Here is a 16453-nt window from a genome sequence, read left to right on the forward strand (position 1 = left end):
GTGACGTTACAATGATTTAATTTTTCTTCACATTTTTTGTTCAGCATCTTGTTTCATGATGATTTGCTACTTGTTCTGCAATATTCATTAATTAGCATTATTCTCAATAAGTATCAATTTACATTTAGATACTGCTGTCATGGATCCTTTTGTAACATTCCAATTTCCTGTGCAAAAAGCAGTGATGTGGAAACACAATTTTTTTTTAAAACAATTGGTTTTATTTTTTTATTTAACCCCCCTTCCCCCCCCATCAGAGAAATTACAGATATTACTAAAGAAATGCTTGTGAAATCATGGTAACGTGATCACTGTAAAAAAAAAAAAAGAAATGTCATTGCTTATGCTCCAGAATTATTTTCAGACCCATGAAAACTTAAAAAAAACTCACAAAAAGAAAAGGATGATAATGCAAAGAGATATGGTGGGCCCGTTTTAATGTGCAAAGGCTCTCCATGCCTTTCTTCGAATCCTAAAGAACGCTACCTGCATGCTTTGCAAATTGCCAACCAGTGAGAGGAGAGTCTGTATTTTATCCTTGTACTTTGGTTGCGTTTAAGACCATTTTCTATGTACATAAAAGTACAGCCCCTTGTATTAAGGACTTTGTTTTTAAAATAAAAACACACCCTGTCCTGACTCCTCACCGAGCTCAGGGTATCAGCCCGACAAGTGGTCCATTTCTCTTTTCAAGAAGCAGAAAACCTTGAGAGACCACGTGTGCATGATCAAAAAGCTTACAAAGTCAAGAGGGCCTGCCCTAAGATAGCTCATCAAAGGTACTAACAGGATAGGTAAGAAAAGTATTTACACCAAATTTATACAGCATAATTTATAAATACATTTTATGTATAAATTAGGAAGAAAAATACACAAAATTACTAGTATAATCCACTAAATATTAACCAGCTAATGTGTTCCCATTAAAATGCTAAGCCGATTAATTTTTGACTATATTTGGTAAAAGAAAACAAATTTCGAAAGGCACTGCAATTTACACAGTTTCAAGGGTCTCGCTTCCTCCACCTCTGTTCCATACAGAAATTCAGTTCACCTTTACAACTGGACATGAGACTTTTCAAAATATAAATTAAAACAATATCAATAAAATAATCAGCTCCTAAAGGAAAAAAAACAACAACAAACAAGTTATGGTGTTTATCTTGAAAGGTACTATCATCACCAGTTTACAATATTTAAATAAATTAAGGCTGAAAGGGGGTTATTTCTTTAAAATAGTTTCAGATACAGAATACAGGAAGAGATTTTAACTTTGCCTTTCCACTACTTGTTTTTGAAGTTTTTTTGTTCAGGCAGCACATTCAAGGAACACACTGTACACCCCAAAATAAATACACCTAACGTACAGTCTGCACGGGACTTTCAACGTCCTCCCCGGAGCTTCTCTGCTGATGCTTGTGTTTGTTTTCCGAAATGTCCGTTCCGTCTCCCAGCCAAATCCTGGCTCCCTGCTGTGAAGGCAAAGGTCAAGCGCGAACCCACCGCCGATCGAGGGCTGAACGCCCCCTCCTTTATCATACAAACACCCAAGCTTTACCGTCTTGTTCGTACCCCAGCAGCGGCCCGGACGACACTGGCAACGAGCGGGTCAGCGTCCGCGCGGGCCCCCAGGCTACACGTACACCAGATCACGCCCCTGCCCCCCCGCGTCCCGCCGCTGGGGCTCTGAGTCCAGGCCGTCGCGGCTGTACTCCTCGGGCCCGATGGGCCTGGGATAGCTGTAGGGGTGCCCGTTGTCATCGAAGAACCGGCGGAAGGTGAACTCGTAGAAGGCGTGCTCGGGGTGCTTGCCGTTCTTGTACCAGCCGTTGAGGGTGTCGTCGTTCCTTCCCTCCGCGTCGTCGTCGTCGCCCCCGCCGCGGCCGGCGCCGCCGCCGCTGCTCCAGAGCTTGTCGGGGTCCACGGGGTCGAAATTGGAGGTGTCGGTGCAGTGCGCGATCTTGGGGACGTACGGCGCCGGCCGCTGCTGCTGCCGCAGGTCCGTGGAGAAGTCGATGGTCCTGAAAAAGGGCTGCGCCTTGATCTCGTCGGCCCCGTTCTTCCCCAGCCGGTCCTCGGGGCCCCTGCACAGCTTGATGATGAGGTCCGAGGCTTCCGGGCTCAGCTTGGCCTGCGGGGGGACGTGGAGGGCCGTCTGCCAGCTGATCACCTGAGGAGAGAGAGCGGAGAACGGAACGCCGCCGTCAACAGCCGCCACCCGTGCGTTAATTCGTGCTCCGAGCCGTTACGGGAATCCCATCGGGGACTGACTGAGAATCGGCAAAGCTACGTAGAAAGTAACGGGACTTCCAAACTAGTCCATGTTTTTCAGACTCGGGGGCCTGGTGTGTGTAACTTTCCTACGAGAGATATTTAAGGGAGGTCACTTGGGTTCAGCCTCGGAAGGCAGTACCCATATTCCATGCATCAACACACAGGTCTTTTTGCTCGTTGTCTTTTGTAAAGGTCGCGGCGGTCGCAGCGTGCCTTCCATTACCTTAAGCTGCGTCTCCAGCGGTGTTGTCGCCAGGAAGGGTGGCTGTCCGACCAACATCTCGTACAGAATGACGCCGACGCTCCACCAGTCACAGAGCTGGGTGTAACCTAAAAAGCAGCCGCATCTCAGAAGAAGAACAAAATAGCACTTCCGCCCACTTCTCGTCTTACGGAGCGTGACGGACAACAGCTCAAAACCAGCGAGGCCAGCCTTTTGGGACGGTGGCATTGCGGGCTCCCGAGCTCGCACAATCCTCGCGCAGACGAGAGCGGCGCGCGGCGTGGAGCGAGCGAGCGCGGCGGTTACCTGTCCGCAGGAGCACCTCGGGGGCGATGTAGTTGGGCGTGCCTACGAGGGAGTGGGCCAGGCAGCGCTGGTGCTGCCGGGCGGCCCGCCGCTCCAGGGGCTTCAGCCGGTCCCCGCAGCGACAGCCTGCAGGGTCCTCCCACTCCCTGCTGAAGTCCATGCTGTCCTGCCGGGCGTGGTCGCCTGCGGAGAGCGCAGGGCACAGGTGAGAGCACGCTCACCCACAGCTCGCCCAACGTATTCAAACCGAACGCGGCATCTGGCAGGACATGACTGGATTATACACTTTGAGCTAGACAATCTAGCCCATCTACGACTTATATCCCAGACGTATAGCCTTCTTGGTTATAAAGAGCGTAGTTTTTAACACACTTTTCCTCCTTTCAAGAAAAACATCCTTTGAAGTGGGGCCAAATCCCAGTACAGTATAACGCCACAAGATACACTAAATTGAGCTGGGGAACAGTTTGTCCAGGATTAGGACCTTCTTAATACAGATGTGTAAAGTACATGAGCAACGAACCCTCTTCATCACTTTATTTTCCCAAAGGAGAACAACACCTTACTTTATGATCTCCCCTCATGAAAAAACACCATTAAAAGGAGATCAGCAAGTTTGATCTTAATCTTAATTAGATCATAACTTACAATTCTACCCAGCAACTAGAAATTAAGGAACAGAACAATACATCATTTGTTTTTAAAGATGCTGTAATCTACTTTAATCCTACATTGTATCACTGGTGTCAAATTAATTGATGTGTCTTTCAAGCAGGCCATACGCATCATAAATTGTCAAAATACTAGCCACAAACATTATATAGTATCATTTGTCATGTTCTGATTTTTTGGGATTTATTTTACCACTGTATATATCTCCCTTTAATAGGGAATTATTCCATCTTCCCTAGAAGTCATTAGTATTCAATACACTCTGAGTATAGAATGTTTCTGAAACTTATTGTAATTTAAAAAAAATATAATGTGATTAATGATTACTGAAATTTCACATTACCAGCCATTTCTGAGAAACAAATTATCTTCTCAAAATTAGGGATGGGTAAATATATGTATATAAATTGGTAATCTGCAGGACTGAAATGCAAGCTTATACAACCTTTGGGATAAGTGATCAGCACAACCTGTAGACTCTGCTTGAGGCTGATCACTGTGATGAGACTAACAGTGACTGTGATAAGTGAGAAGCACCTCTTCTTGTTTCATATTTAGCAGAATTTTTTAACTGGGCCACAAAGCTGCCAAAAGGCAACGTTTAAGGGATGTCACATGATGAAAAATAAAAAATGGGGAAGATATCAATAGACATAAAATCTTGCTAGGTACTTGCTAGATATCAATGACATAAAAACAGCAGAAAAAAAAATCATTTATATTCCTACTGCCCCCGAATCCAGCAGGTCAGCTTTCCATTTACTTCTATGAAGGCGTACACATTTCTCCACTTCTACCGCGCCACACAATTTGATCTTTTCTTCGACAGTTATAAAACCCTTATTGAACTGTGCCATTTGAGATAAACACTATGGGCGCTGTCAGGGAAACCGATGGTGCTTCAGTCGCTAAGCTCGGTCCAGGACGTGGAAGAAAGGGGACATGGTGGTGTGACAGAGCAGGACAGAACAGTGCTCTGAGATGGGACAGAGGCAGGGAACCACAGGCAGCACCTGTGGGTGACACTGCTACATTCATATCGGCAAGGGCAGCCTGCGTCGTGTGTGGGCCAGCAGGCTCAGACAAGGAGAAAACTGAATCCGACTGCCACAGGGGCCAGACGGAGGAGTCCGAGGTGCTGGACACCCCCCTAGCTACACAAAAATAAAGCTTACAGAAGAGAATAAGGTACGCCTGTGAATGTTTCTGAGTGGTAGGGAACACGTAACGCCCACATCTGAGCCCACATCTGAGTGGTGGCTCTGTGGCCCAGGATCTGTGCCTGTCTGTGGCTGGAAGGTTGCCGGTTCAAATCCCGTGGCTGGCAGAGGAATCCTACTGCGTTGGGCTCCTGAGCAAGGCTCTTAACCCCAGCTGCTCCAGGGGCACCATATAAATGGCTGACCCAGTGCTCTGACCACTAGCTTCTCTCCCTGTCTGTGTGTCTCATGGAGAGCAAGCTGGGGAATCTGGAAGGACAAATTCCCAATTCAAGAAATTGTATATGGCCCACAAAGTGATCTGATCTATCTTATCCGGCTCGCGTACACAGCCTGCTCTTACCACTCTGGTAGTACTTGGAGTCGTGCGTCCACCGGAAACCAGTACAGAGGCCGAAGTCGGTGAGCTTGATGTGCCCGTCGCGGTCGATGAGGATGTTGTCGGGCTTGATGTCGCGGTGGATGAAGCCCATCTTGTGCACGCTCTCCACGGCGCAGGTCAGCTCGGCGATGTAGAACCTCGCCAGCTCCTCGGGGAAGATGCCCAGGCGGATCAGCAGGCTCATCATGTCCCCGCCCGGGATGTAGTCCATGACGAAGTAGAGGTTGTCTCGGTCCTGGAAGGAGTAGTAGAGCCGCACCACCCACTCGTTGTCCGCCTCGGCCAGGATGTCCCTCTCCGCCTTGACGTGAGCCACCTGGTTCCTCAGCAGCACGTCCTTCTTGCGCAGCGTCTTCATGGCGTACAGCGCGTTGGTGTCCACCTTCCTGGCCAGGCACACCTCCCCGAAGGCCCCGATGCCCAGCGTCTTGATCTTCACGAACATGGACTTGTCCATCTTCGCCCTCTTTAGCCGGATGTAGTTGGACTCCTTCTGGCAGAGCATCATGCGCATCTGCTCCTGGGCATCCTCCGAGAGTCCCACCTGAGCAAAGCACAGAGCGCAACCCCCCGTCAATCAGAACCCAGCCTCCCACTCCGAGGGCCTCTCCAGACCCGCCATCCCCATGCTCCCGTTCGACAGGTAGTGCCTCGAGCTTTTTGAACTGAGAGGGCTGCCCAGAAAGTAATCCCATCCCATTTTCAAAATATGAACTTCCACTGGCCAGCACTGCAACGTCTGTAAGGATCGATTGTCTATACTTCTTGTTGCAGAGTCACGCCACACATAGTCGGCAAAAACATTTTGACAGAGGGGAAAAAAAAGGAACCATTTTACTTTCTGGGCGACCCTCATATTTTCCAGAGCTTATGCATGGTAACCAGCAGAGTGAAAAAAAACTGCCATGTAACATTTTTTGCAAACGCTTAAGTGATAGCTTGAGGACAGTGCAAGGTCCTCCCATTGCTGCGTGTTGCTCAGCTGTGACTGAACAATTCCATGAGGAGGTAAAGGGGAACTGCAGTGCCATCTTGATATCTCGGTATTAGAAAGAATTGGGATTGATGAGTGCAGAAGTAAAATGTGCACGGTAACTTGTGAAACCTCCAACTGACATCACAAAATAGATCAAAATTTCCAGGTGTGCACAGCACCATATTCTGTGATTCAGAACGAGCCAACAAAACGTCCAGTGAGGTGAAGCAGCCCTATTAAATTGTAAACAAGCTGGCCTGGGAAGACAACTCTTTTAACCAAATAGAAATACGGCTCCTGACTTTGAGATGGTTTTGCCGACAAATACTACTTATTTGTTAACTCTGCATGCAGGTCACATTGGAACATTCCTGCAGTGAAATGCCTGCTGCACAGCCTGTACTTATTCCCTCATACACGGCGTTACATTCGTCATCACAGTGACTAGTGAGCAGGAAGGGCCACATCACGTCGCAACTGGTGCAAACTCGTGCTCTCGCTCGTGGCAAGATCAGGGGGTTTGTGACAACAGTGGTGACTACACTTTTACAAAGTTCACGATTTCGTGCTTAATTTGTCAACTTTTTCTATACCATTAATGAATTTATTTTTGTTCCCGAGATTTAGTAACCAGTTTGAGAAACTGCAGTTCCCCTTCAAGTTTTCAGACATGCAACATTTCAAATTAAAATGTCAATCCATACATGCGAATATTCAGGACTGAACTAAAAAACAGTGCCAGATGTTTTTCTGAGTGCACATAGAGCACAATAACATGGAACACTTATACGAATCTGAAATTCAAAGAGCTAAAGATGCAGTTTCTTTTTGAGTCAAATGAAAAAGTCACCAGGATAAAACGAGCCTTTGCTTTTTTAGATTTGAAATTGCTATCAGATTATTAGTGCAATATAGCACTAAAATTAAAACTACTAAAATCAGTCCTTTTTATCACATACGTCTAATTACTGAAATACCAGGACAGCATCCCTAGCAGTTACGCTGGACAGTAACTTCTAATAGGAAAATCATTTCTAGCAGAGGATTTTAATACCTAACCAGAGTAAACAGATCTTATTTCAAAGGTTTCCTACTAACTTCTAAATCTAGAGAATAAACTTAAAATATCTTTATCAGTAGTTTGGAAAAAAAAATCACTGCATTACCTTTGTAGCGATAAACGGATAAATTCTGATGTACACAAATTACCTTTTACAAGTAAAAATCTGGTTATATCAAAGTCATTACAATATTCATACGAGGTTCATCGCTTACATGTGTGCAATATTCAGTATTTTGCAACTGAGACACTACAGCTAATAATAATCTTTAACATGACAGCTGTAATCCATAACGTGAAGCACAGATCGCAAGTTGTAAACAAGCTTTATCTGTTCACTCTTTACTAACAATAATGGATCCTTGTTAACATCACCCTAAAGACCTGCCTGCTTGACTGAAAAAAATCTGGTTATGTAACATCTGAACTGGACTTTAGAAAATCTTTCCCTGCCTTAAACCGCTACCCATCCATCAGATCCTATCAGTATCTATACTATACATCCTATCAATATCTATACTGACAATTTCAATTCAACAGGACAGATGGGAAAAATTGTGCATTTAAAAATGTTGGCTTTTCCCCCCCCGTTACAAAAGCAAAACCTAGCGCACATGACGGAGATCCTTGGACACATGCGCTGTCCGGGTCATGTGATCATGCAGAGGTGGGGCGAGACGTCCATGCAGCAGATTTATAAGACTTGTGCGCAACAGGAGCTTACTTGGCCAGAGAGTTGTGAAGGCTATTCAGGTCACAGCGCCTCAGGCACCTTTATCACCTACAGCCGCCGTTAGTGAAAGTGAAGAGAGAAACAAGCTCAGGAAACAGAGAGAAAGGCAAGAGCACACACAGAAGCTGGAAACAAAAAGGTGGCAGTAGAATGGAAGCTATTAAAAGAGAAAAATGAAAAGCCAGAATATCTGGTAGCCAGTCTCAAAAACCGGTCTCCCCCACCCCAGGAGACAGATTTAGAGGAAGTAACAAGCGTCTCTCCATCACACCCACACCACACTTATAAAATTGAGAAAAATACTGGTTTAGCAACTGTCACACACTCAGAACCTTGTAAAAAATGTTATGCATCATGTTTTGGCGTTTTTTTGCAGCATGATGCCAACAACAGGTGTTGTACTGAACGTCGGGAAGTGTCTGTTAACCATCTGCAGCTACACTTATCTCCCTTTCCCAACAAGCCTGCGCAAACCACAAAGTAATTCAAAAGCTCAGACTAGAGGCAGAGGAATCCTACTCCGTTGGGCCCCTGAGCAAGGCTCTTAACCCCAGCTGCTCCAGGGGTGCTGTACAATGGCTGACCCTGCGCTCTGACCCCCAGCTTCTCTCCGTCTGTGTGTCTCATGGAGAGTAAGCTGGGGTCTGTGAAAAGACAAATTCCTAATACAAGAAATTGTATATGCCCATAAAGTGATCTCATCTCATCTCTCACATGAACAACATCAAGGAGAAACTCGGAGGCACTCAAAAAGGGGGCGTTTAAGTATTACAACTTACATGGTAAAGACGATGACGAGAAATGACAGATTACAGTAGAAAACGTGGTACATCTAAAGGAGTCACAAGTGTATTTCGACAGACATGAGGACGGCCCTGCATATGCCAAGAAAGGTGTTCGGGACGGGGAAATGAAAGTTAAGTGACGCAGGGGAGCGTCTTGGGGCCACGCCGGCGGGGGGGGCTGCCCGAGAGGACGCGATCAAGACGGCGCTCACCCGCTGCATCTCGCTCTCCAGCTGCTTCTTGCGCCGGATCCTCTGCTGGTGGTTCTTCAGGATGTTCTCCACGTGCTGCTCCATGAAGAACTTGAAGGCCTGGGGGGAGTAGCTCTGGATGCGCGACTCTCGGCGCTCCTCGTCCTTCTTGATGCGGCGCACGGGCACGGGGGACGTGGTGATCTGCTTCTTCTCCCGGTCGGCCGCCGCGCCGCTGCCCCCCGCCTCCGCGGACTCCGCCCGGTCCCCGGAGCCGCCCCCGCCGGCCCCCGCCGCCTCCTCCTCCTGCTGCTGCTGCTGCTGCTGCTCCTTCCGGCCAGGCCCGGGCCCCTGCTCCTCCTTGCCGCAGCCCGCCATGGCCGGTAACTCGTAGGAGGGGGACGGCGCGGTGGGCGGCTGGAGCAGGTGCTTCGGGTAGGGCGGCGGGGGGCCCTGGTAGCTGGGCACCTCGGCAGCCACCGCGGCCCCGGGACCCAGAGGCTGGGGCCCGTCCTGGAACGGGCTGGGGGGCGGCGGCTGCTGCATCCAAGGCGGGTGGGTGGGGGCGACGGCGGTCTGCAGCTCGGGCTTCTGCACCCGCATGCTCTTAACGGGCTGCAGGATGGGCGCCTGGGTGATGGCCTTCACCGTGGTGGCGGAGGGCTGGGAGCCCTGCCGGCCGCTCAGCTGGTGGCTGTTGAAGGAGTTGGAGCGGACGGGGATGTTGTGCTGCCAGGGCGGGGGGACCTCGTGGCCGTTCCCGCCCGGGGGAGACTGGGGCTGGCCGGAGGGAGGGGGCGGCTGGGGCCAGGAGGCGGGGATGCCGTGGCTGTAAAGGTCCAGGTTGTGACTGTTCCGGCTGGGCACCATCATGGACGCGGGGATGTTGCCGCCGTTCACGTACGAGGGGGAGGACGCGGGCCCACCGCCCTGCATTTGTAAAGCCGTGGGGCTCTGTCTGCTGCCCTGGCTCACGGGGTAAGGAGGGGGAGGCTGTCGGCCGCTGCCCATGTTCTGGTGTCCCACGTAGTCAGGCTGCCCCGAGCCGTTCTGCGCCCAGCTAGAAGGAAAACTGAATTTGTTTGCGGCCGAGCTCTGCATGATGATGGGCTGGCGGCCCACTGGCACGGGACTGATCCCTCTCTGGCTCTGCGGGGGTGGCGTGGGGTACCCGTCGGGCCAGGCCCCCTGGGGGACCGGGGAGATCCGGTGCACCAGGTACTCCATGTTGGCCGAGAAGCGCTTGGTGGAGGGGTTGCCCTCCCAGGAAGGCGGGGGCGGGGTGGTGCCCCTGGTCGGAGGGGGTGGAGGGGTGACGCTGCGCACCTGTGGAGGAGGGGGGGGGTTGACCCGCTGCCCGTTGCCCGGGTGTCCCTGGGAGAAGGCCGCGAGCCCCGAGCCCGACGGGGGGCGCCCTCCCAGCTCCGCTGGGGGCCCGGGGCTGTCGGAGCGGTACATCACCCCCTCCACCAGAGGGGGCCCGTGCCTCTGAGGAACCAGGGACTCCTTGGAACCCTTCCAGCTTTGCTTGCGGAGCACAGGCTGCTGGATGTGACCCGAACCTGCGAGGGATAAACATCAAACACAGTGACGCGCGGGGTCAAGGTCCAGGACCAACAAAGAAGGGGAATGCCTAGTGAGTGCTTTTCACAGCACACGTAAAAAGAAAAGATAGCATGGATCTTAAACAGCAGTAAAGAGAAAACATACGCTTCACATTGTACATAAACCTAAAGAAGACTTTCAGCACACTCGAACCCAAATAGTATCCTTTGTTATCAAACATAAATGAGGAGAAATTCCTGAATTTTGACAAAGATTAGCCAAATACGGTGACCCTCACCAGGAACATCAGAGTGAAAACAGAAGGATGGAAGATCAACTATACTCCTGCACCTGTCTATCTGAAACAGCATTCTGCAGCGGTAATCAGGTGTGTCGAAACACTAGTAAAAGCTCACACAGCGAAGAGTAGGACAAACTGAGCTGTTCCTTGGGCTTCGATAAGACAGCGCTGATTTTTCTCATGGGGGTGCAAGATAAAAGGCAGCAATGCGAGGCATGAACACGGCGCTGGACCCAGAGCACAGATACCCACCCGGAGCTTTCACGCCCGAATTGATGGGCCGCGCAGCAGCGGCCACCATCTGCTCCCTCCACGGGTCCTGGTAGCTCATCTTGCTGATGTACTCGATGGCCGCCTCCACGCTCCGGCTGTTCGTTTGCTTCAGAGCGCGGATGACCATCTCCTGCAGGGCAGAACGCCAAGTATCACAAGAGACACGAGAGGTTCTGCTACCACATCTTCTCCGTCCAAAACAGTCTGCGTAAATACTTGATAAAAACAACATGAGCAGAACGAAAGTAACACCCCCCACCTTAACGTCAAGCTGTTTATCCTGACGAAGGACATACTGCTGCTCTCTCCCTACAGGACACTGCGCCATCACAGGGCAGCTGGCGAAAGCCAATGAAACCCAAGCAGGACGTCCTGAACTGGGAGGTAGGCGAAACTGCAGCACTCAGTTAAGACCCATGCAAATGAGGGGAAAACATGCAAACTCCGTACAGAGGCCTGAAGCCAGAATCAAACTCAGGACATTAAAGCTGTGGGATTAAACCCTAAACCCAACATCCAAAATTTGTCTTCATAGAAAATGTTTCCTTGAGGGTCCCAACTGGCTTGAATGGTATGAGGTGGCTTGAGCCCAGGTCACGAGCTGACAGTCACTGGGCAGGGCTGGGATAAATCAACAGCTCCCAGGGCTACAGGCACCATAGAGCTGTAGGGCTTCAGTCCACACAAAATCCAGCACAGCTCTACACAGACAAGGAGTCTGCCTGCGCGCTGGAGCCGAGGTGGAATAAAGACAACTGGCAGTTCGAAATCAGGTGGGCTTATAAGAGATGTTAGCCGTGCTAAATCGTGTAAAAAAAAAAAGTTTTGCAATATCATGAAATGGAATCAGTAATCAGTCCTAAACGACAGATAACAACAACAACCCGTTTTCTTTCAGACATCCAAATAATGCTTTGCACTGCTGCTGTGTTTTATTTTCATGTTGCTTTCAGGTCTGAACAAGGCTCAGTATGACTCCCTAGTTAATTGTTTTAGTGTAGGTAAACACTCTGGAAGAATAAAAAGTGCCAAGGTGAAAATGAGATGGCAAGATCTTGCCTTGTCAGAGGAGGTGCTCACCCTCAGATATTGAACAGCACTTCTTACAGCAAGCAAGCCCAGCCAGTCCAGAGCAGTATAAAAGAGCTCCCCGATGCACACGTGTGCCACGTTACCAGCTTCGCTCTGGTTTGCTGAATTTTCTATACCTGTGTCAGGTTCTGGACAGTATTAACCATCTGCATGACAGAGGGCCACATGATTTCACAGGTAGATAAACGTACAGTATGCTGCTGGCACAGGCATCTGCACAGAGCTCTCTTTCAATTACATTATTGCCGTTCCTCTGCCATTTTTCATTCTGGGTACTTTTACCCAGGATCCTCTGGCCTCACCTCTGGGCCATAAACAGCCACTAAATAGCCCTACGACGGCACCTGTTATCATCGTATTTCCTAAACTTTGTGCACTGAATGTCTTGTGTAGCTATTAAGCTGAAATAGGCTGTTGTACAAAATAATTGCCTCACTACAAGGCAATTGGAATTTTGTAGTCACACACAGTACAATACATTAAAATGCTAAAACTAATGGATGTTTTTTACAATTCCATACGCAGGTTCTGAATATTTAGAAATTAGATCTCTGAAGCATAGATCCTCACAACAAGTTTAAATTAAAGTGATAATGATTAATGATTTCCAGTATTCAAGGAGAAAATTGCTGAACATATTTTGAACTGGAATGTGCAATATGACTTTCTGTCCCATCTACATTAATCATCATCAGTGTACATATTCTAAATACATTTAGAAATGTGTGTTATGATGTTATTCAGTAAGAATGAAATAACTCCCAGTGACGTCTGCTTTGAACATTCTGGAGAGGACAAAATTACACCCTGAAGATGGAAACAATAGTAGATCAAGTATTTCCACATACCATCGTTCCAATAGCTCAACACAATCGCAGCAAGTGGAAACAGGGCACAAAGCAAATGGCTTCAAAGCATGAATACGACCCACTCTACTTAAAAAGGCCCGGTAAAAAAGGTGAACATCAGCAGAACACATCCCGTCCTACAGTTCAGAGCTTCTAACTCTCCAGTGCACATCAATCAATTTCCATCTAACTGTACTCAACCAAAAAACAGAAAGAAGTGACAAGCACCACAGAAATACTATTAACAAAGATGAGAAAAAAATGAACATTATTGGTGAACTGTTATCCCCTGGTGTTTCAGTTCTGTTGTTGTTCTAATGTAATCAGGTGTAATTATGTGTGCCTTCTCCTGTTCCGCATGCAGATACTCTGTGTGCTGTTGTGAAAGGGCGGGGGGTTTCATTATTAACCGAACAATTTCTTCCCCCCCCCCCACCCCAAGTCCAGGGCTTCCACAGGCCATGATTAACCCAAAACTGCTAACCAGAATAAATCGCCTCTGATTTAGAAAACGCTGTAAAAAGCACCCTGCTCGGAACACAGGCTTACCTCCTCGAACCCGGCGTTCTGTAACTCCATTAGCATCTGCTTGTTGACCTCGCAGGTGCCCCTGCCCGAGGAGCCGGACTCGTTGGCGAAGGGCATCAGGGACTTGCGGATCTCCTGCAGAGCCTTGTGGTACGTGTTGAACTTGGGGTTGCTGTTTCTCCCCTGCTGCCTGGGGTCTTCGACCGGCCCCTTCCCAGCAGCACCGGACTCCATTTTGGGGGCGTCCGAGGGCCTGGAGAGGTGCCGAAGGCTCTCTCGGATCTCCTGCAGCATCTGATGGCTGCTGCCCCCATAGTTACTCGCTGGGAAGGTTTTGGGCCGCATCTGTCGGTATCCTTCGGGCTTCTCCCCTCTCTTCATGAAAGAACATGTACGTGGGCAATCAAGGCGAAGTGGGGCACCACACTCTCGCCAGCAGGGGGCGTCGCTATCGGGCAAGAGCGGAGGGCTGCACGGGGCTCCTTCTCCTCGACACACCTGCTGTTCCAGGGCTCCGCGGAAGAGGGCACATCTGCAACAGAACAGTCCAGCCCAATTCAATGACCGTAATGAGGCCGACCCGTCAAGGACAGAGCTGTGCTACACCTCTCCAAAATCATCACCTGTTTTAAAAGCAAGAATAAACCTGCACAGGATCCACGAAAGAACTTCTTAAACGTTAACTTCCTTAACTTCATGACGGGAAATTACATTCTTCTCCCAGGAAAACCTTCTGTCAGGAACAGAGGAGGTCACCACCTGGTTGTAAGTAGCTATTTGATCAGGTCATCTGATCTAGGACCAGGTGCTTGATAATAGAAGTCGGGGTATTAGCTTCTATAGTGTGGCTGGGTAGGCATCTGTGGGGGGAAAACACTTTTCTACCTTCTCTAGATGGGATCATTGAAATAAACGAAACATAAACAAAACAAAAAATAAAAGAAAAATCAGAAGCACTTCACCACATAAAAGTGCCAACGAGAGAAGAGAAACGTTTATCTCACCTGTTGAACAAATAAGGTGAGGAGATGTACGAGTGTTTATTCGCCGACACAAGGCTTGTGTCTACGATATGTCAGCGCCTACAATAAATCTGGCGGGCACCAACCTCGATATTTTTTACAGTGTACCCTTTCAATTCATAAATACTTTCTAAATTTCTCATATCGAAACGATACACAAAACAACCCCCTTGACGTGTATAGAAGCCTATTTTCCTAAAACACCTTGCACACAGTATCGCTGAAGTCACTCGGAGCCAGATCCAAAAACCTGTCGGACCCACATCAACATCTTTTCGGCGTTGCTCGACCACGACACGGGCGTTAGACAGGAAAGCCCTCACAGTCATTTCATGCCACCGCAGAGCAAACCGCACCAACCCCAAACAGAGCGCCCTGTGAAGTGGAAAAGGCACCTACCGGCCCCTATCCCTTATTCGCTGCCTGCCCCTGGGTGTCCTTATCAGCGCAGGTGACAATTTCCACATTGTCACCGCAGAAAGTAGCCGCCAGCACCAGGGGCACACGAAGCTACCCTTCCCCGTCGCTTCGCCCCAGCCCTCGGCACTCGCTCCCAGAACAATCCCAGGCTTCCCCCATCTCGTCCAGGCCTCTCCGGGCCTGGCTAAGGTGTGGCCATAAATAAAGAGACAACGCCTCATATGTGGGGGATTAACAAAAAAAAAAAAAGGCCAGGTTGTCCCAACACCGGGAGCGAAAGCCTCACATGGCCTGTGGCCCCCGTCTCTTTGTAGCCCGGACATGAGGCGACAACCGCCCCGACCTCGTCCACCCCCCATCCCCGCAAACGCGGAGTCCGGACTCGGATTACAGCCGCCGCCGGGGCCTGGTGGGAACCGACAGGGACGCCTCACAAAGGACTCACCGACTGGCCCCCGGGCTTCTAGCTCATCGCCGGACGCGGCTCCGAGCGGCAAAGCGGGCCCGACCGCGGAGGATCGCCGGCTGCCGGTGTCTGCTGGCCCCGCTCCGCTGCGGAGGATCGGCGCCCGAAGGTTTTCCTGCTTTTCCCGTCCCCGAGTCGCTCGGAGAGCCCAGCCGTCTGTCACCCCGAGAGCCCGGATGTGCAGGGTTTTCCCATTTCCCAGCAAGCTCCGCAACCCCACAGCCGCTCTTGCTCCCAGTGCTGGCGTTTCACCGGCTCATTCCTGACCGCCACACGCGTCGGAGCCTCCGAGACCCGAGGCACTTCGTCGTCCGTAAAATTACGCGTCCGTTTTTGAGTTCGTTATCTTCGTCACGCATGCTGGGGCGAACCCTGCGGCTTGTCCTTTCATTGGCTTGGATTGGGCAGCCGGTCTCTACCATTGAGATAGGAAGAGCATCCGCCGGTGCTCAGCTCAGTTACCGCACTGGGGTGTCGTGGGATGAAGACAGGGCTGCAAACTGCAGACATCAGTTATGACAGATGATGAAGAGTGAATCACAAGCAAGGCGCTTCTAAGCTGGAGCAAATGCGGTTACCAGCATCCACACGATTTTGCCGTAGACTGTCATTGAAAACACCGGCCCTGCTTGCATTTTTTTGAGAAGTTCATTCAAATCAACTTTATACCGATATTCTTACTTGTATTCGCCAGATAGACAACCGAAATATCTATTTGGAGACGGCCGTCGAAACTACAGCACTTGAAATTCAAGAAAAAAGACAGCGGGAAAATAATAAAATTGGCTTCAAATCTTTGTACTCCCCTGTGTGAAGTTAAAACTTTACCCTGTACAGTGCCCTGTTATCATATGTTGTGCGTCAACGGATAATACCAGCATTTAACTAATTTACAAATACGTTTCTAGAGCCGGTTAAACAGTGGCTGTTCAAAATCTTGAATATTAAACAGGAATTTTGTGAATGTTGCAACAACATTTAAACAAACGTGTATAGTGGAAAACAGATAAATACAAAAAACATTACTATTACCTCATTGCCATTTTAGAGCACATAAATATCAGTCCCATGCTGTAAATCATTTGACCGACTACTCTAAAAACGAGCTTTAAAAGCAAATAATGTAAGGTTATTAA

At 49.3% G+C, this 16453-nt stretch overlaps 1 protein-coding gene across 1 annotated transcript; it reads right to left on the reverse strand.

Annotated features, from left to right (window-relative positions):
• Positions 1 to 198: 198 nt before the first annotated feature.
• On the reverse strand, positions 199 to 16325 carry lats1 (large tumor suppressor kinase 1). Its single transcript, XM_088626842.1, has 8 exons — positions 15297 to 16325; positions 13431 to 13941; positions 10921 to 11071; positions 8844 to 10384; positions 5039 to 5621; positions 2804 to 2986; positions 2498 to 2604; positions 199 to 2170 (listed from the first exon to the last, which is right to left on the reverse strand). Exons 2-8 carry the CDS (start codon positions 13788 to 13790, stop codon positions 1634 to 1636), a joined length of 3462 nt encoding a protein of 1153 aa, XP_088482968.1. The 5' UTR covers positions 13791 to 13941; positions 15297 to 16325; the 3' UTR covers positions 199 to 1633.
• Positions 16326 to 16453: the final 128 nt, after the last annotated feature.

This window comes from Lepisosteus platostomus, chromosome 3 (assembly GCF_059453375.1).
Source record: "Lepisosteus platostomus isolate fLepPlt1 chromosome 3, fLepPlt1.hap1, whole genome shotgun sequence".
NCBI lineage: Eukaryota > Metazoa > Chordata > Actinopteri > Semionotiformes > Lepisosteidae > Lepisosteus > Lepisosteus platostomus.

Coding starts and splice junctions, on each gene's coding strand:
- lats1 (XM_088626842.1), bottom strand. CDS start 13,790: ATGAAGAGAGGGGAGAAGCCCGAAGGATACCGACAGATGCGGCCCAAA. Junction 5,622..8,843: donor TGGAGAGCGAGATGCAGCGG/GTGAGCGCCGTC, acceptor TGCTTTGCTCAG/GTGGGACTCTCGGAGGATGC. Junction 2,987..5,038: donor CTCCAAGTACTACCAGAGTG/GTAAGAGCAGGC, acceptor CGCTCTCCGCAG/GCGACCACGCCCGGCAGGAC.